Source organism: Mytilus galloprovincialis, chromosome 2 (assembly GCF_965363235.1).
Source record: "Mytilus galloprovincialis chromosome 2, xbMytGall1.hap1.1, whole genome shotgun sequence".
In the NCBI taxonomy this organism is placed as follows: Eukaryota; Metazoa; Mollusca; class Bivalvia; order Mytilida; family Mytilidae; genus Mytilus; species Mytilus galloprovincialis.
In genome coordinates, this window is record NC_134839.1 from 13,332,233 (window position 1) to 13,356,490 (window position 24,258).

Here is a 24,258-nt window from a genome sequence, read left to right on the forward strand (position 1 = left end):
GAAAATGGTTAAAACATTCCGGTTCAAACAGTGAAAAGCGCAAATTGAAAGATTGTTATTGTACAGAACGAAAAAAATTTGATCGAATGAACCGTAAATTTAAAAGACGATATCAGAATAACGAACGACAAAAACTAGAAGATAAACTCTATTCAAGTAACCAACGTGATTTCTGGCGATCAATCGGGAAAGTAGGAATATGCAACGAACGGAAATCTTGTATACCTAGCGCTGTTGTAAATGAAGATGGAACTATAGAAACGGACAAAGTTAACGTTTTAGATCGGTGGAAGGAAGATTTTAGACAACTATTTAACTCCGATGAAAACAACGAAGAAACGATTCCACAATCAACGGAAAGTCAAAATGCCAATCGGGATATAACGGAATTAAATGAACCGATCACTAGAGAGGAAGTGATAACGGCCGTAACCAGAGCAAAGGTCCGAAAAGCTACAGGTATCGATGATATTCCCGCGGAAGTACTTAAAAATGACACAGCAATAGAACTACTGTACCAAATAATAAGTGGATGTTTTCAGCTCGGAAAAGTCCCATTAGAATGGACAAGGGGAATAATTAATCCAATATTGAAACCGAACGCAGACGATGAACGTAAACCACTTAACTATCGTGGAATAACATTGATATCAGTGCCATCTAAAATTTACTGTATTATTCTCAATCAACGTCTTAGTAAGTGGCTAGAAGATAACGATCATTTATGCGAAGAACAAAATGGCTTCCGCAAGGGTAGAAGTTGTGAAGAACACATCCAAGCATTATACCTGACTTTGAACGATAGAAAAATATCTCGACTGTCCACACATGTATGCTTTATCGACATGCGAAAAGCGTTTGATACCGTAAATAGAACACTACTATGGCATAAACTACAAGCCTTGGGAATACACGGAAGCTTTCTCAAAGCGATACAGTCACTTTACACTGACGTCAAATGCACTGTCCGATTAAATGATGACTTAACCCCTTGGTTTAACGTAGCGAACGGAGTAAAACAAGGATGTATTCTGTCACCAACTCTTTTTTCCGTTTATATAAACGACTTAGCAGAACATATCAACGCGCTGAACTGTGGTGTACGTATAGACGATACTATGTTGAGCATTTTACTATATGCTGATGATATAGCATTGATAGCACCGGATGAAAACAGTCTGCAGCAAATGCTGAACGTTGTTACGGAATGGTGTGAAACATGGAAACTCTCCGTTAATGCAGATAAAACAAAAGTTGTTCATTTTCGTCCTCAATCAATAGCGATATCCGAGTATAGTTTTGAATGTAGTGGACACAACATAATGAAAATAGATTCATACAAGTATCTTGGAATATGGTTAGACGAGCATCTAACATTTCGGAAGAACGCGAGAGAACTGTCAAAATCAGCCAGTAGAGCATTAGGTGCATTGTGCGGTAAAGTTGTGGCTGCTGGTGGAATGACACATGGCGTTTACACGAAGCTTTATTCAACAGTTGTTGAGCCGATACTTTTGTATGGAAGTGGAATATGGGGAACAAAGACTTTCAGTGAAATAACATCTGTACAGAACCGTGCGTGTAAATATTTTCTATCCGTCGGTAAAAACACTTCAAATTTATCCTCTCGAGGGGATATGGGTTGGACATCTTGTGAAACCAAACAGAGGAAGTCCTGCACACGTCTATTGTGCAAGTTATATAGATTGGACGAAACGAGAATGTTGAGCAAAATTTGGAAATATTCGGCCCGTCGACGCAAAGGATGGACATTCATGGTAAACAAACTGATAGACAAGATTGATATTGACTTATTGGTACAAGACACTACGCTTTGTACTAAATTAGTGATGAAAATTGCAAATGAAAAACTCTTAGAATTAGACAATCAGGAGTGGAAAAAAGATTTATTCAATGACAAAGCCAACGAGATAAACGGCAATAAACTGCGCACATACAGACTCTACAAAAACAATGTATCTGTGGAACCATATGTTCTGCAAAATTTACCAAAATCGCAAAGAAGACTTATGGCTATGTTCCGCGCGGGTTCGCTACCGTTAGCGCTTGAAACAGGACGTTACTCCAGGCCGCCAGTACCAGTTCAAAACAGACTTTGTCAATTCTGTAATTTAAGCGAAGTTGAAACCGAAAAACATTTTCTAATGAAATGTGACTTGTACAGTGATTTAAGATTTGACATTTTTTATGAAGCTTCAAAACATATTGTTAACTTTCAAAATATTAGTATGGACGAAAAATTTATTGAAATAATGAATTGTGATACGATTCAAAAACTATTATGTAAACAACTGCATAATTTTTTCACTCGAAGGAAACTGTATGTAGATATCTGATCTAAAACTTTTGTAAACAACCTTTTATCGAAGAATTTTTATTCAAAAGTAAACAGCATATTTTTATTAACTTATTAATCTTGTTTAGTATTTAACTTACTTGTCTATGAATTTTTATCATGAAAATATTCTGTCAATCACATATTTTTAATATTTTACTTTTTTTTTTTTCTTTTTACATTTTATTCTAAACCTGAAAGTTTGTTTTTTTACCCAGAATTTTAAAAAGAATTTTAATGAAACAATTCAATGAAATGAAAATGGTTATTAGTATACATGTTTATAACTTTGTAATATATTTTTACAGTGTCTCATAAGTCAATTTGTTTGGCTGGGTGTTGATTATTTTAAATATTGTATATGTTTTACTGTATATTGTTCAGATGTTAATCAATACGTGACACTTTAATAAAATAATTTATTATTTTATGACAAAGTCGTTCCTCTCTTGTGATTTTAAAATATCTCCCCTTTTCAATCAAGAGGGAGTGATCACTTATTCTAAATTTAGTGATTAATCTCCTTATCTGAAAATTAGATATATTTAGTTAACATTCTAGTTTGTACTCTTTTCTAAGATTTTTATATAGATAAACTTTACTTTCATCATCAATGTTTTCAAATTTAGTTTCAATTAAATCTTCATATCTATTTTTCATTTTTAACTTTATATCGTTTTTTATTTTATTTACATCTTTTATGTCCTTACAAGTAGAAAGAATATTAAGGTCAATATTAGTCTCTTCAACAATATTTTTCGCATATGTATATGAATAAGTTCCTGTCAAATCTAGAGGCTGTGCTAGAGAAAAAGCTTCCTTTATCAATGGATTAATATTATCATAATATAGTCTAGCTAAATATAAAAGGGTTTGTGTTTTAATAAAACATTCTACAGGCAATCTCCCTAATTCAACTCTTGCTCCGAAATTGGATGCCTTTTTTCTTATTCCTAGAGTAGATTTTATTAATCGCAGGCTAAACAAAAATGAGTTTTTGTGTTTTGGTCTGTTTTTCTTAAACTATAAGCAATAGCTTTTAAATTTATATCGGTGGATGTTTACAAAAAAAATGGTTATATATTTATGTTTATGTATTTTCATTTGTGTATTTAATTATTTATGATATATTGTGGTTTGTAATATTGAAAAAATATTTATAACAGGCAATACAAATTATACCTATTGACTTCCTTTTATTTCAACCACTACTATATCCTTCAAATATCTAAACGTGATATTATTTTTTTGCATTAGATGTTGTTTCGATGGGTCTTAGCTGATTTTAGTCATAAATTGTAACTCATAACAGAGACATATAATACAATAATAATACAAAACAGAAACAAATGGATGTATAAGTATATGTATTGTCATCACTACTAATCATTCAGAAACGATAAGAATCAAAGATATGAACAATCGAACATGGACAAAACCATGACACTACCGAATCAAACCACGACACATAATTTTCCGTAATCTTATTTTATATGCAAAAGTAGATGTATATATGTGATGTGACCGATAGTTGAATAGTCTTTTCACTATGACAGATATTGACTAACGACAAACTGAACTACAATCTCCTGACTTGGGACAGGTACATATAGATGATGTCTAAAAATGGATCGAACGCTCAACCCTCCCCTCAACAGGGACAGTAGTGTAACAGTACAGCATAAGAACAAATCATGCATGCTGTAGAAATGTATTTCTTTTTTTTCTCTTATTTGAGACTGAGGGTGTTTCATTTGTTCGAGTGGATGACATAACCTAGTCTCTGTCTTGTTTTAAAGCTGCTTCGATGTCTTCTTGCAGCTTTATGCAATCGTCGTGGCATGTGATATGCCGATGAATAATGCTGTCGTCTGCATAATTTTTTATCTGACTTGTTTGAGGTAGTCATGATAGTCGTTACTATACTTGAGAAAGAGTATAGGTTCTAGCTTTAGGTTCCCTGGACAACTCCTGGTGTTACTTGAAGTTTTTGAGGTGTTGTGGTTTCAAAGAAGGTTTGTGTTTTGATGGAGAGAAATCTCTGATCACTTTCTACATTTGAAATCATTCAAACTGAATTAATGAATTCTATAGAGAAAAAAAATCCTATCTAAGCTGTTCCATCCTGATTATCAAAGGATGACGAAATAGAGCCAAATTTGCTAGCTAAAATATCATGAATGTCATGTTTTTAAATATTTAAGATAAGATAAAACTAAGCACCATGAATATTTGTGGAGTCAATCTGTGTTTTTATCTCGTATCTCGAATCTAGCTCTAGTCCTTTACTATGCTTCAGCTTTAGTAAGGGTCTAGATGAAGGCATCCTTATTGTTTTACATTTGAAATAATTTTCTGTAGTCCTTATTCTCTACTCTTTATATTTCAGCACCCCATTACCCTCTTTTCTTTATTTTGTTTTTCTCTATCTTTTTTTTTTAATATTATTTTGCATTGTATTCTGCACTTTTTGTCCAATATTATCTATTCTATTAACAACATCTAGACCCTCGTTAATGACTGTTTTGTTTTTTCATCCAAGAAATATCCATATCCATACAGATGAAGTTAAATATCAACTCCAAATTTAGCTCTTACTTTAAGTATCGTGTACTTTTAAGTGCCATAACTTGTATGAGATTGGTTGGTGTCGAGTGGCAAATATTTCAAGCATATTCAGGGTCATATTTTATAAGATTTATCATCTACAAAAACCACACATCCTATGAGCCCAGCAACTAAAAAAAAATACACTAAATAAGTACAGAAAAATTCTCTCAAGAATAAACATTGTCAGGATCATTAAAAACATGCCCAGTGGCAAATATCACATTAATTTTAGGACATTAACATTTAATTGTAATGATCATCTTTCTACTTTTTATGAGTCCTGGATTAATTAAAAAAAATGTATTCAAGGAGGTCTTGTAAAATTTCAGTAGTTCCGGGATTTAGGATATCTCGAAATATTTCAAGACCTTCATACTTTCAATTCAGAATATCCTACATTATACTGACTGAACAGAAGTATGTTTCTCCTGGATGCTGTGTGAAATTTTTATGTGCCTGTCACAAATCAGTAGATCATTAGCACTGGACTAGTATATATTTGTTTAGGGGCCAGCTGAAGGACGCCTCCGGGTGCGAGAATTTCTCGCTTCATTGAAGACCTGTTGGTGACCCTCTGCTGTTGTTTTTTATTTGGTCGGGTTGTTGTCTCTTTGACACATTCCCCATTTCCATTCTCAATTTTACTCATATATAACATCTTAAAAAATATTCTTCATTATATGGACAATTGGGTTTTAATTGTTATTTTCTGTTAAATTTATTCAGACTCTGAAAGATTTATAGCTCAACATATTCTAGACACCTGTCTATTGTTGAAGACTAACTTTGACAGCTAAATATCATTTGGTTAGTTTTACCATTGGGTTGCTGCCTCATTGATGTATACCCTAGATCTATTATTCATGCAACCATGAGACCGTGCACCTCCATTCCTGAAGCAGCACTGTATACAAGGTTAGGAATCTGATGTTCAGTGGTTGTCATCTGTTTATGTGAATCATAAGTGTTTCTCATTTTTATATAGATTAGAATGTTGGTTTTCCCGTCTTAAATATTTCAAGACCTTCATACTTTCAATTCAGAATATCCTACATTATACTGACTGAACAGAAGTATGTTTCTCCTGGATGCTGTGTGAAATTTTTATTTTTATATTTTTTGAATGGTTTTACACTAGTAATTTTTGGGGCCCTTCATAGCTTGCTGTTCGGTGTGAGCATAGGCTCCGTCTTGAAGGACGTACCTTGACCTATAATGGTTTACTTTTATAAATTGTTTCTTGGATGGAGAGGTGTCTCATTGGTACTCATACCACATCTTCCTATATCTATTAAAACAAAAACATGATTTTTTTTTATCTCTACCCACTGCTTTTTAGATTACATGTGTTCCTTTTTCTTACCTGTATGTCAGAGTTCACTTGCTTTTGATTTACATTTTGTGTGTATTATCTTTTGCCATTCTGACTTCTATTTCTAGTTCCAAATGGTCCGAGAACACAATTATTTCGTAGTGCATTTCTTTTAGAACATAAATGAAAATAAAAAAAATCCCACCTGCGCTTTCTCAAAGAAATTTTTACAGTGTGTTGTACTACTTTTGGGACAAATTATATCAAAATTATAGAAAACTTCATCGGCTCTAACTCAAAATATGGACAATTCTATGTTTAGGGCGTCTTGAAATCTTTTGACAGCTTCCGAAGTGCTAATTTTTAACCTTTTTCAGCTGGACCAAATCACTAATTTCCTTTAAAATTCTGGACCCAAAATTTTTTACAGTGTAATTTCACCCCCCTACTTGCAATTTGAGGCATTAAACATGGAGAAATAAATTTGGAAGGGGTACAAAAATTAATGGCAAGTAACCGACTGTCAAACCTAGGGACTATATTCGTGAACAACGAAAATCAAGGGACGACAATTGTGGTCTCGGACCAAATAGATGGTTTAATATTTTTTTTCCTGGTACATCCACATTTTTTTCTTGTACACATTTGATTTCTACATACTTCTTATGACAGAAAGCACTATTATGGCTGATGAATGTTTATTATTCACAAGTTAACAAGTAAAGTATAAATTGACACAGAACAGCATAGATTCAGGATGTAACAGCACCTTTCTTGTATTGCACAGTTTTTTTATCATGGTTCACAGAAATTTTGTCTATCATTAATGACACAGAGCAAAATGTATTCATTAAAAAATAACTACATCTGTTCAAAAGGTGTCTTTGAGCTACAATTGTATAATTAACTCTTGACAAAGAAAAGAGTCACAAAGTAAGGCAAAAAAAAAAGTTTAGGTCCCATCTCAAGGTATCATTGTGTACCAATAATCAAATTATTGTCAAAGTCCTATAACTCTACTAAGAACAGTCAAATCATACAGTATGGTCAACTAAATATGCTGACAAGCAATTCTAACAAGTGTGAAAACTTCTGCCAAATAATATTAGAGGACTTGTGTTCATAACAAGCCATTGTGTCACACAAATCCCCCAAAATAGCCAAAAGCCATGTGAATACTTCAACAAGAACGGCTAAATAAAAAGTAAGATAGTGTTTTTTTTACAAACAATACTCCTAATTATGAAGCATGTGAGGTTCTGAGAGGAGTTGCATACACAACTTGTAACTGTGCTACAATTAAAAAAAAAAGAAATTATTCCCAGGTAAAATGTCAAACATAAAGGACATCATAGTATGGTCACCTTCACATTATGAGAAATAATCTTACAAAATATAATAGCTTTCTATCAAATGGTCCAAGAGTTACATTCACAAGGAAACATTGTGTTACAATAGTAATAAACAAAAAATGTTCAAAGTCCCATAACTCGAAAGAATGGTCATATCAAAATACCAGTATAGCATGGATAACTACATATGATAAAAAAATTCTACCATGTATATTGAACAGATGCAGGGGAATAACCTTATATACAATAGACAACATATTATGCTCAAAGATGCATAACTCCTGAAAGAATTGTCAACTCCAAGTGTAATCATTAGGGTGAAAAAAGAAGCAAAAATGAGGAAAAGTGCATGTTTAAAAAATGTGAAGAGCATGCAAATTACATTTCTAAAAATATCTTATTAAGATAAAAGCAAAATTAATAGATTAAAAAATGACTAGTATTAATCTTTCTACTTTTTACTATAAATGAGCAATTATCTGATGGACATGGAAAACAATATCACAAAATTCACACAACTATACACATTCTATATAACAATATTCAGCAAATAGACTATTTAATAAAATATCTAACAAATCAATACATTATTGGTTGGTTAACAATTATCTACAAATAACAGCATAAAACAAGACTTTTACCCATAAAACATACAATATATATATACATACTATGTACTGATGACATATGGTGAACAGATTTAGCAGATTTGAAATTTCTAGTATTAATCAACTACAAAGAGGTGTGTTAAAGAAGAGCTTAAAATTAATTACTGTACAAGATACATGAATTTTGACTCTTATTACCATGAATTTACAATGCATTCCTTAAAATTTCTCAAATTCCGCTTTATCTTTTGTCCCAAATTTCAGTATTAGAGTGTATTAATGACTTTTTATTTTGCTCATACACATTGTGGTGAAACTTGACATGGGAGATAACTCATTATGTATTTTGCGTGTATAATTATGGTAAATGTCTGTAATATTGTTAAAACAAACCATGTAGTTTTAAATACATGTTTTGGATGAAAATAATATGTCCATTTCAAGTTAGATGGGATGTTTTATCCTGGAAACTTTATCTATCATAATCTAATATGTTTGTCATTTTGTTAATTTACACCATGTCAGTATTTTAAGCTTGTGTTTTGATCAAATGTAAAATAATAAACAATCCTGGCATAAAATGAAATTGCTAGCAATGGGGAAGTATGCAGATGATTGATGACATAAGGGTTACTATAATTATTATTTTAATTATTCATAAATTTCCTGATATAAGATTGATTGTTGGTTGATTAACGTCCAGTGTCTATGATTTCATGCATGATCATAAACTTTTAGTTTTAAAACAGCACATACAGTTACAGATAAAACATTTTGAATTAGTTAAGAAATGTTTACTGTATTATTCTAAGCACTATCTCCCGAATCAGAATAAAAAGGGTTCATATTTTGTTCATTTGTATCTACAAGCGGGTGAGAAAAATGTTCATCTTCCTCTGAATCTGAGCTGTCAAAAGGATTAAGACTATCTTTTTCAGTTTTAACAGACTGTACAGGTGGATGTGTCACATTTTTAACCTTTTCCACTCTGCTAGTGTTATTTTTATTGCCTTTTGTTCCTTCATATTGAAGAGCTTTGTTTATTTTTGGTTCAGCTCTATACTTGTGTGTCTCTGTGTAGTCATTCAATTCATAATTTGTTTCTGGTATTCTAGAATTTGCTAAATTGTCAGTAGTTGGTGAATCTGCTGCTTCTGAATTTTCTTCACTACTCATATAAAACATTTTGCCACCTTTTTTTATTTTAGGTCTTTTTTCTTCACTTTCCTTTTGGTTAATGGGTTGATCCACCACTGGAGAATCAGTTTCTGGTGAAGATGAATCTTGTGAAGAATTCTGTGAAGTTTTTAAAACTATATCGTCATCAACTAGATTCTGTGAAAACTTGAGCGTTCCTTTAAGTAAATCTCTGACCTGAAAAATATAGATAATTGTGATTCCACCCTGGTGTTTTAATTTATTTAGACAGCTTTATAGATTTTAAAGTTATAACAATCATAACATTTCATTTTTTAAGACATAATTGGTATTTATTAGTTTTGTGGTTACCAATTTTCTTGGATTGAGGAAAATTGAATTTTTATACAGCTAAAGTTCTATAACTCTTGCACGAAAAATTAACAAATTTTCCACAAGAAAAAAGAAAATTCATCTGAGCACGTTTAAGTTAGTACTTGCCATTGACTTATGTAACTGTAAATTCAGAAATCATTGTTTGCATTTATTATTGCGATTATTGAGGAATGGACCATAATGCAAGATTAAAATATCATACATCGTGGCCATGATGTGTAAGTTATATTAGTAACAGTATTCAGTACACAATTAATTTTTGAGTGATAAATCTGAAAATGCACATCATTGCAAAGCATGTAAACATGAAGGTGATACCAAATTTAAGGAACTTCTGATTTGTAATTCCTGAGAACAGTATAACAAAAATTTATAGGTTGGACTATTGGTCTGACAGAAACACTTGTTAAGCATCACTTTTGGGCTATTTTGTGACAGTCAGTTTTTTTGGGTGAAGGAAGCTGCAGTTTCTAGCTTATGTTGAAACATTCCTGTATAATTCATAGAAAACTTAGCTTATCACATCATTAAAAGCTTCATTTTAAATCTTACACCTTTGCATTAGTCACATACTGTGGATTCATTTATTTTCGTGGGTGTCAATTTTCGTGGATTGCTGAAAACTTGCATGTTCGTGGATATTTGATTTTGTGGTTTTGCCAATCTCTGTATACAAAGCCTACTGCAAATATGTTATTCGTTCAACATTTAAATTTGTGGTTCACCTGAACCCATGAAACCCACGAAAATTAGTATCCAACGAATAATAATGAATCCACAGTAAACAATGTCAAACTTTTTTTACTACATCAACAAGTATTATTGTTCATTTAAAGAATGTATATGAAAAAATATTTAACATAAAAAAGTACCTGTTTAATACCAGCTATAGCAATAAGAATTTCATCCTCATTTTGCAAGTTTTGCTGTAATAGTTCTGACTGCAGACGATCTGTAATTATATGTCAGAAAAAACTTGAATAAATGTTAAATAAAATGTTTAGTGTGCACAGCCTGATACAACTGCAGTGGTTGAACCCTGAAGAGTTGGTGCAAGTTTGGACACAATATTCAATATTGATATAGTCTTAATTTGGATTGTGATCAAATTTTTGAAATAATATAGGTTTCTGACACAAAATAAATGTGGTGAAAAATCTTAAAAATTTGAAATGGGTTGAAATATTTGTATTAATTTTCAATTGAAGATTTCTTGCTATTGCGCAGTATTGTCCAATTGAAGATTTCTTGCTTTGGTACAATATTGTGCTATAGGACAAGAGTGTGAAACTGAAGATTTCTTGCTAATGCGCAATATTGTGCTATAGCGCATTACTATGCAATTGAAGATTTCATGCTAATGTGCAATATTGTGCTATAGCGCAATACTATGCAATTGAAGATTTCATGCTAATGTGCAATACTGTGCTATAGCGCATTACTATGCAATTGAAGATTTCATGCTAATGTGCAATACTGTGCTATAGCGCAATACTATGCAATTGAAGATTTCATGCTAATGCGCAATATTGTGCTATAGCGCAATACTATGCAATTGAAGATTTCCTGGAACTGCACAATACTTTATATAATAATTTACACATCAAATAAGGTGTGTATCTTTTGCCTTATCAGTTTTTGTTTTTTTTTATTTAATATACAAATAAAAAACATAAATCAATGCAAAAATGAAAAAAATTATAAAAAAAAATTACGGTACCCCCCCACCCACCAACCACCATTTTTTTTTAACCCCTCTTTCAGTAATTACCCACTAACTCATTCCCAGCTTTCCCTTTGTGGTATTGTACCTTGCTGTACAATTTTAGAGAGATCCATAAACTTGACCTCAAGTAATTGTCTCGAAACTAGGGAAATGCTTGATTTTTTGGCCCTTTTTAGGCCTTTTTGATGATTTGATGGTCTTTACCTGTATGGATATCTAATTTTTGTGATGATTAAAACTCTTTACCTATATGGATATCTAACTTTTGTGATGCATAATCACACAAAGATTCTTTTTCTGACACCTGGTTTTGCAGAATACCAATTTGAAATTCATATTCTTTTTCCTATAAGTAAATAGAGATATTCTATTCATTTTAAAATTGTACTTAAAATATAGATTTTAAGATAATAAAAAAAAGTAAAGAATGGCTAGGTTGCCATAGCATAACCCTACTTATAATTCAAGCTATTGCCACTTATAGAAAGGGGGTATAAAACTAATTTCTTTAAAAAAAAATGCATTTTCATATTGCTTTTTAATATTTGAAAACTAAGCAATTTTGTCTTTTCTAAAAATATTTCTGAGAACACTAGTTTTTTTTTAGCTTTGCTGATTAGCAGATATTGCAACATACAAGATTATTTGTTTCCCTCTCAATTTTTTCTTGATCAATATTAGAGAGCAGGTTTTTTTTTTTAGTATTCCAGAATATAATTTTTAGCCTTAGTTCCATTTCTGCTTACATTCTTTTAAATTGCAGAACATAGAATGATTTTTGGCAGTGTCTTGTAAACCATCCTTACCTTATTAACCTTCTTTCCTTTCCCTTTCGGACTTGGCAAGGTTGCAAACTTTGACATGCTGCCAGCCCCATCATCAGAATTTGGACTGAGCCCAGATGATCGTCTACCAGAAGATTCTATTCTTGCCATAGAAGATGCTGCATTTCCCGAAGTTTCTATCCTGGTTGCAGACGGTGTTGAATTACCTGATTTGAAATAACCATCTTCCATCTGTGACAAACTTGCTGAAGATCCTCTCTTCTGTTTTGGATATTGTGGAGTTCCTGGAGAAATGCACAAAAGCTATTTTCATTAAAAAAATATATCGAAAATAAGTATACATTTGAATATTGTGTTTAATTGGGCATATATGACAAGTTACAGAAGTTTTTTCCTGTATGTGGACATGTTTGACACGATTGTTTACTAAATTTTATTATTGGATATAATTTAAACCGAGAAAAACCATGCTATGGTCAATATAATATCAAAAGCTTAATGATATTTCATGAAATTATTTTAATTATCTGAACTCATTCAAAAAAAAAAGGAAAAGATAGGGAATTTGTTTTCTTGATTCATAAAAAAATGTACTAAAACTTGTTGAAATGCAGATATTTAGTCAGTTAACTTGATTTTACAAAAAAAATAAATCCCGACCAAATCACAGATTTTTGTTTATTTAGAAATAAGTCTATAAATCTAGTATATTTTAAAATTCACGTATTTAAGAACAAAATTCAAGACAGCTGCCTTCAGAAGTTCCCTTGATCATTGTCATTAATTTACTTTTTAAATGGTAAAGGTAATATCTTTGACAAGCTTGCTTGTAAGTTGATCCATGCAGTCATTATTAGGTAAGGTATACTATCCTCCTTGAAAAGTAGACTATACAGACAGATAACTGATCTATCTGTCTGTATGACTAGACTTCTCCAAATGGAGGGTAGTATACCTTACCTAATAATGACTTCATGGTTCAGCTAGCAAGCAAGCTAGTCAAAGATATAACCTTTACCTACACACTCAATGCATTTTGCTGTAAGACATCAAACAATTATCTTGTTCTAGACTGTACCAGTCGAAGGTTATTCTATAAACATGCAGTTAGTTATGTTAGTATACACATTTTTTACCTGTGTAATTTGTGAGTATCGTTCATAGTTCACTTTATTATAAAACAATCTACAATTTTTGGCAAGTGTGTGGTGTTGCATATTTGTCTGACTATTCTTTGATTATACTTATTTGTATACAGTAGACTTGTTATTTATCATAAATAATCTGTGAACAAATATATATATATATATATAATTTGAAATGTTGGTGGTGCTTTGGAAAAATTTAATAAACAGCTTGAAAACTTGCTTTTCTTTGAATTTTGTTTAAACCTGAAATAAAGAAAACCCTTTTTTTACCTGGAGAAATATCAGTCTGGAGGTTCATTGGAACACTAGTGGACTTGTACATTTTCTGTTTGTCAGATGATACAATTAATGTCTTTGGCCGGGAACCAGACATTCTTCTACTGAAACTGGACCAACTAGTTGTCATGGAAGGTTTGTTAGTGGTATTAGTGGTGACAATGGAAGAATTAGAAGCAGGTATAGCTAGAATATAATTAGCATTAGCATAGTGTGGCATTAACTACTACTAGCTATATAAAGTAAAATCTAAATTGTTGCTGAACCTCTCTTACTTATATAATAACAAGAATGTGTCCAAAATACATGGATGCCCCACTCGCACTATCATTTTCCATGTTCAATGGACCTAGAAATCGGGTAAGAAATCTAATTTGGCATTAAAATTAGGAAGATCATACCATAGGGAACATGTGTACTAAGTTTCAAGTTGATTGGACTTAAACTTCATCAAAAACTACCTTGACCAAAAGTTTTAACCTGAAGCGGGACAGACGGATGAACGGACGGATGCACAGACAAACGAACGAACAGACGGACAAACAGACCAGAAAACATAATGACCTTCTACTATTGTAGGTGGGGCATAAAAAGAATTTGATCTGAAGTACTGTTACCCTGACACCATGAAAAGTGGAAGGTTTCTACATTGTGAGCATTCATCCAATATACTAATTACTGTAAACCAAATTATTTTTTGCAGATACACCAATTGGCTTTAGTCCTTTTTAGATTACTGTTTAATTTTGCAATTTATAAATTAACTTGTATTTGAATAAGATAAAATCGAAGTTTTGTAAGTTTGCATAATTTATATTCTCATTATTTTTCTATCTGCCAAAGTTGCGATAATTAGTTAGTTTACAATACCTATTCATATGGTTTTTTAAAAAAAAAAAAAGAGTACATATGTATGTAAAAGTTCTCTATTTTCATTGTCTCAAAACATTAGGATTCTTCTAAGATAGAAACATTATATTCATTGCTGCAAATATAATGGAAGATCAATATAAGATTTGAAACAGCTAACACGTACTATTTTGCTAAAAATAGAATTTATCTTTATAGGCAACGTCAATAACATAGGTTAATGTCATCATTCAAATTCTCATTTTTTTAATGTTATTTTTTTTAGTGAATTTGATTGAATATAATAACTTATAGAAGTAGCTAATTATTAGTAGCAAATTAAGCTCATTAATGTGAATATTCAATACTGGTCCCCTTAATTTACTGATTCTCTAATCAATCTGATTCCCAGTTTTTGTACAGAGCCTTATGCAAGTGATATCTGATATATCTGCAGTGTATTTTTATAAGCTGGTATATAATTTGGTTAGGTCTACACAATATAACCAAGTGTTACATACTTTTGTTCCTGGCTGGTGGAGACTTTACTATATTCACATTTTGGTATGTATAGTTTGGTGGTCTGGGATGACTCTAAAACATAAAATATGTACCTACTTATTATACAACAAATGGAAATACATATTCTGAGCTATTTATTAAAGCAGTGGATTAATGCACATTTAAAAATGCTAGTCCCATCTGACTTCAACAAAATTGATGGAAAATAACAAAACCAATAATCATTTTAATTCCAGAATGCTAAAGTTATGTAATTAATATGAAACACAGAGATGTACTGTGAATTCATAAATGATTGCATGCATTCATTATTGTAATTATGTCTAATTAGACTAAAATGCGATTTTAATTTTTACAATATTGAGAAAAATCCTGTTTAATTCATAATAAATATTTCACAAAATGCAGATTTAAAATATTGCAATTATAACCCTTTTTTCTCAAAATAAAAACATCACAATAATTTCTGAATTTACAATTGTTTGAAATTCAGGTTAATTTCCTAACAAATTCAATGAACTTTAAAATATAAGTCAATGTGATCTACCCCATACTTTTAATTTGTGCCATGAAAATTGAAATTAATTGTGAGTTAAAAAAATTGCCAACTTATGAGAAAAATGTTGTTATGTTCTTTCTCAGTTAATGAATATATTTGTGAAAAGACAATCTACAGAAAACAAAATCAGGATGGAAATAGATTTTCATTGACAATGAAGAACAAGCGGAAATACAAAACTTATCTGAATGTTCAAATTGTGTTTAATCTAGTTTAGTTTTTAAAATATTTTCACTCCAAATTTTATAAGCAAAAACTTTGATATCAATATTTATCTTAATCAAAATTTAGTTAAAACACCTATATATCGTTTTCAACTTATAATGCTTTGTTTGGGCATCAACCCATTTTGTCAGGTATAGAACCTGTCTATAATGGGCAAAGGGAAATAATAGTCCATTTTGTCAGGTATAGAACCTGTCTATAATGAGCTAAGGGAAACAACCTATGTTAAAAGTGTGTAATAACGGAATCAAATCGGTACTTGGCAAACTGACTATTTCTCTACAGTACTTTCATACATTTGGGTCTCTCAGATATCTAGCTTTTTCTATCAAGTAGTGGACATCACCAACAGGAGGATATCTCATTAAACAATTGAGGCATTGTGGGTAATCACTGGCAAGCACTGAAACATAGAAATATTGTTGTCAAAAAAATAAGGCATCGCAGGGAATCACAGCTGGGAATAATTGAAGTGATTCATGTCTAAAAATTAATTTTCATCTTATTGTTATTTTGAAATATGTTATTCTTAGTTCACATATAGTGTATCTAAATTATGATTCATATGTAATTTCCTAGTTTCCAATGTGTTATACAAGAAGTAAATTTTATGGTTTGTGGTACCAAATAAATGAATATTATTTTACCTATTTAAATTTCTAACACAACATTATCTAAAATTAAGAGTTATTACTCATTCTTTAATTTTCAGCAATTGTCTATATTTTTAATAAATTTTGTCCATTTAAATTTTAGCCCTTTTTTTTTGTGTGTCCATGATTCTACAATATTCTGTTTTGCAAACCCTAGTAAATAAACTGATATCATTGGTACTCATAATATCAGCATAAAATTATTATCTGTATAATCTTACACAAATCTCTTATGTAGAGTAACATGGCTACAAAGATGAAGTCTACCAGATCAAACCCAATACCATCAGCAAACAAGGCATCCCATAATACCAACAAATCCTGCATCGGGAACTCTCGTCCAAATAATAATCGAATCCAGCGACTAATAAACGAGGAAACAAAACATAAAATGAATCACAGTAATAATTAGACCTTGCATAACTTATTTTAGGCAAATTACATAAAACAATATGCAGATTATCATGTTTAACCTAATAGCGTTCTATATGTGACCGTCCTGAGTCAGAAGCCTGTAGATCAATGGTTGTGGACAGTTGCTTTATATCATATTTGTTTTTCGTTTATTGTTTTGTACATAAATCAGGTCATTTGTTTTCCTGTGTGAATTGGTTTAAATTTTGACATATTGGGGTCTTTGACAGTACAATACAGTATGTGTTTTCTCATAGAAGAAGGCCATATGAGGACAAACAGTTTTTAATATCTTCTTCATTTGGGCTCTGATTGAAAGTTGTATGTCTCATTTGCAATCAAACCACATCTTTCTTCTTGTTTGTAAATCAATAGGAAACACAGCTGATCATTCATATCATTAGCTTAGCACAACTCAAAAGTAGATAATTGCTAAATTTTACTTACATGCCATATATCTGTGGAGGTATTTCTAGTCTGTCAAGATGCATGTGTAATTCTACATCAAACTTCTTCAGGATATAGTCCTGTATTCTGGTTAATTTACTGACTATTGCATTAGATGGGTTTAAATCCTGTGGTCTGGCAAATGGTGCAGTGGTCATTCTCTCCTTTCCCTATACATATACCAGTATCAATATCAAGTATGTAATACAGATTTATTACTGTTATAAATTACACACCAAAATTATCCACAAAATGAAACATTATTGAAATAAAGTGTAATTCTTAAGTTAGTCTAGTGTAGTACAATGTATTTCCTTAGATGTTGAATCAATTTAAAAGTCTACATATAAGGATGTGTAAATATACTAGCAGGCAGGTTAAATCTTTGGAAAGATCCTATTTGAACATCTACACAGTACTCTATATTCCTTTAAACACATTACGTACAACTTACCCTACACTGTGGTGGATCTTTAGACACATACCAAGGTTCGACAGTTTCCATTATTTGTGACAACATAGCACTGGAAAAAAACATTTCATCAAATGTAAATTACAATGTGCTACATATAAGGTACATTGTTATCAAAACAGTTAAGGACATAAATTTATTGAAGAAAAAAACGAGTGGAAACTGTGAGCCACTGCTCATTGATGATACCCCCGCACAACTGGATAATTTTAATAGTGTAAAAATATGTAAGAGTTCTGTAAACAGGAAATTGTTGAGTAATGAACATGAAAATACATCACACTGTATAACTGACTTATATAAACCCTAAATAAAATTTAAGAAGTCCTTGTAATGAAGTTCATTAGAAAATGTGACGAAAACTTTCAACTTGTATATCATGTGTAAAATGATGTGAGTACTCTCAGATCTGTTCATAGTGTCTTTTTGTGTCAGGATGTATAAGTACCGTGCCACGTTCACTTGTATTTTTATCCATCTGATGAGTTAAAACTTTTTCAACTGATTTTTATAGTTCGTTCTTACCTTGTACTGTTATACCACTGTCCCAGGTTAGGGGGAGGGTTGGGATCCTGCTAACATGTTTAACCCCGCCACATTATTTATGTATGTGCCTGTCCCATGTCAGGAGCCTGTAATTCAGTGGTTGTCGTTTGTTTTATGTGTTACATATTTGTTTTTCATTCATTTTGTTTACATAAAGAAGGCCGTTAGTTTTCTCGTTTGAATTGTTTTACATTGTCTTATCGGGGCCTTTTATAGCTGACTATGCGGTATGGGCTTTGCTCATTGTTAAAGGCTGTACGGTGACCTATAGTTGTTAATGTCTGTGTCATTTTGGTCTTTTGTGGATAGTTGTCTCATTGGCAATCATACCACATCTTTTTTTATAAGTGTTTGTTTAACAGGAAGTTGTTGAGTGATGAATCTGAAAATGCATCACACAGTATAGCTGACTCACATAAACCTTAAAACCAAATTTCAGAAATCCTTATCATGTAGTTCCTGAGAAAGATGTGACTTAAAAAACAATCATGGGATGAATGGATGGACTGACAGTAGGACGGTTTGGTGGACGGACAGACAGACAGACAGAGGTAAAAAGTATACCCCCACTTTTTCATAGCGGGGGTATAAAAACACCAAATAAAAAAAACTGCAAAATTCTTGATGTTGAAAAAAGTTTGATTTCAATGAGCAAAATAATTATCTTGTTGATTGATTGACTGAATCCTTTGGCTCAGATTTTATTGGGGGAGGTAGTTAATGTGCCAAAAGTGCACCATAATCAACAGCAAGAAACTGACAATCCTAGTCAATTAATATTAGAGTTGAACATACCTGCTACACGCCAGGTTAAAACTTGCAACCTCATTATTGACAGCTGGCTAGGGAGTAGATGAACTACTTAGACTGCTTAAGGATTTAGCCAAAGTCCCTTAATTATTATCTTTTAAAAAACCTAAACTGAAAATACAATTCATTTCAGTATTTTTCTGACAGATAGTATATTTTTGGGGCACAGAAATTTACATATCTGATCTCACAACTGTTAACCAGAAAAAGGGTACAACCAGACCCTTCTAGATCACCTGAATACATCTTTCATTTTTGATGGGGATCATATTCTTAATTTATTTGTTGACTGTTGACTTTTACCTGTCTTTTAGTAAATTTTTTTACCATGGCATTGTCTGTTTTATGGTTTTGTGGTTACCCTCCCCTTTTTTGGTATCTTCCCTACCCCCTTTTCACTTACTACGCATCATGTTCCAGATAGGATGGATTCATTACTTCTTTTATAATATCCCTGAAAACAAATTAAAACATTGTCAATATTTTTTAATACTTTTGAAACTTTTATATTTATTTCACAAGGAAAATTTGTGTTTAGTCATTAAAAGAATTTATGCTGTATTTAATATGTTGTATTTTAATAATATTTGAAAATAACTTATTTCTTTGGTAAGGTTATATTTGATCATTTATAGCTGACTGCCTGGTTGAAAAAAAAAACACCCTAATAGACACACAACTGTCAATATAAAAGAACTATCTTACTGTGTGCCAGTAAAAACCCTTTTACAAAATGTAAATATTAATGTATAATTAAGCAGGGAACTTTTGCAGTGCTCATCTGTCATTAACATAAACTCAATTATATATAGCAAGAGTCACTAGAATATTAATCTATTCATGCAATGAATACTAATGATGCTTGGTGTTGAAGTTTTCAGACAGATATGAAGAGTCATCATTTTGCCAAATTGATTTTGGCAGGCAATTGAACAACAAGATATTAGAGAGTTAAGTGTTGACATAGCGATATTTTTTTAGCAAGTTTAACTTGTAAATTGTTTGAAATCCTCTATGTTGCCATGTTCTTCTAAGACACATCCTTCACTTGTCATCCATACATCTTAATTAGAGGAGATTAGGCAATAAGGCTTTTAGTTTGCCCAAATATTCGTGCAGATTCAAAAGTTACTATATGAGGTCTTAATATAGTCGGAAACAATCAAAGGTGTTGCTCTTCAACTTTGTATTGATTTGGCTTTTTAACTATTTTGATCTGAGCGTCACTGATGAGTCTCAAGTAGACGAAACGCGTGTCTGGCGTATAAAATTATAATCCTGGTACTTTTGATAACTATTTACACCACTGGGTCGATGCCACTGCTGGTGGACGTTTCGTCCCCGAGGGTATCACCAGCCCTGTAGTCAGCACTTCGGTGTTGACATGAATATCAATTATATGGTCATTTTTATAAATTTTCTGTTTACAAAACCTTGAATTTTTCGAAAAACTAAGGATTTTCTTACCCCAGGAGTAGATTACCTTAGCCGTATTTGGCACAACTTTTTGGAATTTTGGATCCTCAATGCTCTTCAACTTTGTATTGATTTGGCTTTTTAACTATTTTGATCTGAGCGTCACTGATGAGTCTCAAGTAGACGAAACGCGCGTCTGGCGTATAAAATTATAATCCTGGTACTTTTGATAACTATTGATAAATTATAGTTTTAAAAACTTCATTTTTCAACCCCCCCCCCCCCTTCTCTTGTCCATCAAAAGACGTGAACCTTGATGCCCCTACTTCTTTGTAATTTTTTCAGTTTCCACATTTAGATTGTCAGTACAATAATATGATTATTCAATTAGTCTTCAACACTTCTTTTTTTCTATCTCTAAAATATTAATGTTTTTGTGGAATCTAAATAGGTTATGTTGCTTTTTTACCCCCAACCTGCTCAAACTCTTTGCTGTTAATTTTTTTTAATTAAATCGTTCTCTTTCAAAAGCTAAATGAGTTTGATCATTAAATGATTATATTAGCATGCAGTTTCATGTATACCTAGAGTTTTATATAGTTAATTAGATGTATGTGTAGCGAATGTTCTTGTTATTCTTTAATTCTATTAAGATTTTTTTTTAAATAAAACATCACTGTATGAAAATATAATCTTGACATTTTAATTTCATTGACGTGCGCCCTTAATATCTTTTTTTATAATACTCTACTAGGCTGAGAAAGGAAATAATCAGCCAGTAAGATCAGACTTAAATTTCGTAAAATAGCGATTACATAATGTTATTTAGTACTTCAGTCTTGTAAACAAAACTATCTATCCTATGTTTAGTTTTTAATAATAGGTCACAGATGATCAGAAAGCAGTGAAATTTGAATTAAATTAGAAGAAGAAAAACCTTCACCAGAAAAACACAGAGGTTTGATTAAAACATGCAATATAAACTATCACCTGTGGTAGGTAGGAATCAAACTGAAAAGGTAAATTCTGTTAAAATTCTCCTAACAAATACATTTATGCGATTTATCTATATTCCACTGCATGTTAAAATTGACTTTTCATTATGTTTCAGATGCAATAAATTTGTAAAGTGCTGTTTTCATTTTTCATAATATCAAATCTAAGATAACTGTAGTTAAGTTTTCAAATGTTTCCAAAACAAATCTTGGCTATCCAAGTGGCAAGTACAATTTCAAGATTAAAAAACACATTCATTGGCAAAGTCTCTGTGTTCAAATGTTAGGGGATGACATGGTTTCTATGTAGTAAATTATCTACTTCTATGTTAGAAGTATAAACAATACATTTTCAATTACAGCTTTTATGCCTTAAATCTGATTTTGCAATTGTAGGATATTTACAAAAATTTCACACCTATAATGATGAATATCTCAAAAATAATTTTATGGTGCAAAGATTATTTCAAATAAATATAAGAGAAATTTATTAACTGTTTAATGAATTTTTTTAGGTAATTTTATTCTGAAAGTTCCACACATAATAGCTTGATTCAAAACTGTACCCAAAACAATATGACATTACCAAGTTACTGGTCGGTGACCATAATATATAAAGCTCTATTCAAATAAGTGCTTGGTATATATATTTTTGGAGAAAAAAAATAAGCCAAACAGGTATAAAGGAATTGATATATATCATTTGGAAAGGTGCAATACTATATATAAATAAAAGTCCTAGATAAAGGTAAAATTGAGAAAAAAATCATTATATACCAGAATACTGGTAGGTCTTCATTTCTGTAAGATATTTAAAAATTTTATCAAAAATTTACTTCATTCTAATTTAAAAAAAAAATCAACACAAAAAGAACTTGAAATTTCAATTCATTTTATTATTTTGTATGCATTTCAAGACATCGTATGGTATTAATTTTTTAAGTATGCAGAACACTAGTTTCACTTATAAATATTTTTGGGTGACCTAATTTCAGTTACATCTAAAATTGAACAAAATTTAAAACTCTCTACAAGATCCTCAAGAAGTTTCATTTGAGAACCTTTCCTGTAAATGAGAACTGATCTTAATTGCTTTGGTAAAATAAAACTATAACATGATTTAACACCAGTGTGATATAATTACAGAACTCTTTTTGATTCAGTGTAGAAGTACATAATTTCTTAAGTATGTAAGACATTTTATTGTGAAATTCTTTTGACTTTATTGGTATTATCATAATTGAATTTTCAAATCATCTTTTTTTCACGATTTTGATATTTTTTTCGTTTAAACAAGTGTGGACACAGATCAGTGTGGATAGTACTTGTTTTATAAGTGTTGGTATGTTTGAGTATTTTCTCCCAAGTTTATGTTTTGGTTGTGTCCCACCAGATGTTCTCTGATCTATCTCTATGTTTACCTCATAGGGCCCTATATTAAACTGTATTCCACAGCAACAGCCATCTTAGCTTTTTATTTTAAATTTAAAATAAAATTAATTTCACTTCTATTTCAGATACCAAACACTGCAGGCTTACAAACTATGTATAGCTATATACCTACCCCAAAGATTCTACTTCTGAAGCATGTAGGAAAGCTTGGTGGTCACAGTGTAGAACAAACACAAGAGGTGCAAGAAGTTCATGCATGCCCTACAATACATTGAGAATCTATTTATTTTAAATAAACATTTTGGGCTTATCAAAGAAGCTTAACCATTCAGAAGGCCAATAAAATGAGACACTTTTACGAATAATAGTTTGAATTATTTCATAAAGCAGATCAACTAAGGAAAAATATTAGTTAATTTCTACAGAAAGGATCTTGTTTTTATAACATTTCTAAAGGAGGAGCAGTCTTAGTAAAAAATTCCTCCTATCAATTCCCAATGAAAGCATTTTTGTTTTATAGAAAAGACATAGCCAGGCATAATGTTTCATCAATTATCAACATAATAAAAGGATAAGTAAAATATTTCAAAATAATAATTAGAAATATTATGACAATGAGATGCTTGTATACTAAATCTATCTATAAAACAGGTAATATTAGTATGCACATTATATATAGATTCATTCTTTCTTTATCTCATGTATACATCTAGTATATATATATTTGTTTAAGGGCCAGATGAAGGACGCCTCCGGGTGCAGGAATTTCTCGTTGCATTGAAGACCTGTTGGTGACCTTCAGCTGTTGTCTGTTCTATGGTCTCGTTGTTGTCTCTTTGACACATTCCCAATTTCCATTCTCAATTTTTACATCCTACAATTATTCCCTTATTTGACCAAAACAAAGATCTATTTTGCTTGAATTTTAAGATAAGCTGTGTCAATAGTATTTTACCATTTCTTTGTTTTCTTTCATACTACTTGAGTTTATGTTAGATAATGTTACAGTTTCAAACATTGGAAGACTTAAAGAGACACACAAAAAGTCCCTGTAACTTATTAACACATGTCTACAACAAAAAAATCATTCTTTCCTTGATCTTGAATCCTGATCTAAACATAACTTGTCTATGTGTACACTGCATGAAAAACCCCAAGTTTAAAAGTGGCATTTTTTAAATATAATTCTCCTAATATTAGTTATGATTAATAATTCTATATGTTGCATATATCTGTAGTTAAAAACTAAGTA

General features: G+C 31.3%; 1 protein-coding gene across 12 annotated transcripts in view; it reads right to left on the reverse strand.

Moving 5' to 3' along the window:
- Positions 1-6,959: 6,959 nt before the first annotated feature.
- The window catches only part of LOC143062941 (TBC1 domain family member 5-like), a 31,913-nt gene continuing 14,614 nt past the window's right edge, over positions 6,960-24,258 (reverse strand). For 4 of the 12 annotated variants that reach the window (XM_076234786.1, XM_076234785.1, XM_076234787.1 and 1 more), the window contains 14 exons: positions 23,179-23,267; positions 22,392-22,415; positions 21,610-21,630; positions 19,607-19,657; positions 17,830-17,899; positions 17,376-17,545; positions 16,736-16,878; positions 16,158-16,264; positions 15,077-15,149; positions 13,701-13,892; positions 12,304-12,566; positions 11,744-11,843; positions 10,644-10,723; positions 6,960-9,612 (listed from right to left, as the gene is read on the reverse strand). In XM_076234786.1, the coding sequence (XP_076090901.1) occupies positions 9,046-9,612; positions 10,644-10,723; positions 11,744-11,843; positions 12,304-12,566; positions 13,701-13,892; positions 15,077-15,149; positions 16,158-16,264; positions 16,736-16,878; positions 17,376-17,545; positions 17,830-17,899; positions 19,607-19,657; positions 21,610-21,630; positions 22,392-22,415; positions 23,179-23,267 (1,950 nt within the window). In that variant the 3' untranslated portion in view covers positions 6,960-9,045. The remainder of the gene's footprint in view (positions 9,613-10,643; positions 10,724-11,743; positions 11,844-12,303; positions 12,567-13,700; positions 13,893-15,076; positions 15,150-16,157; positions 16,265-16,735; positions 16,879-17,375; positions 17,546-17,829; positions 17,900-19,606; positions 19,658-21,609; positions 21,631-22,391; positions 22,416-23,178; positions 23,268-24,258) is intronic. The other 8 variants (XM_076234790.1, XM_076234791.1, XM_076234788.1 and 5 more) reach the window with 5 other exon arrangements.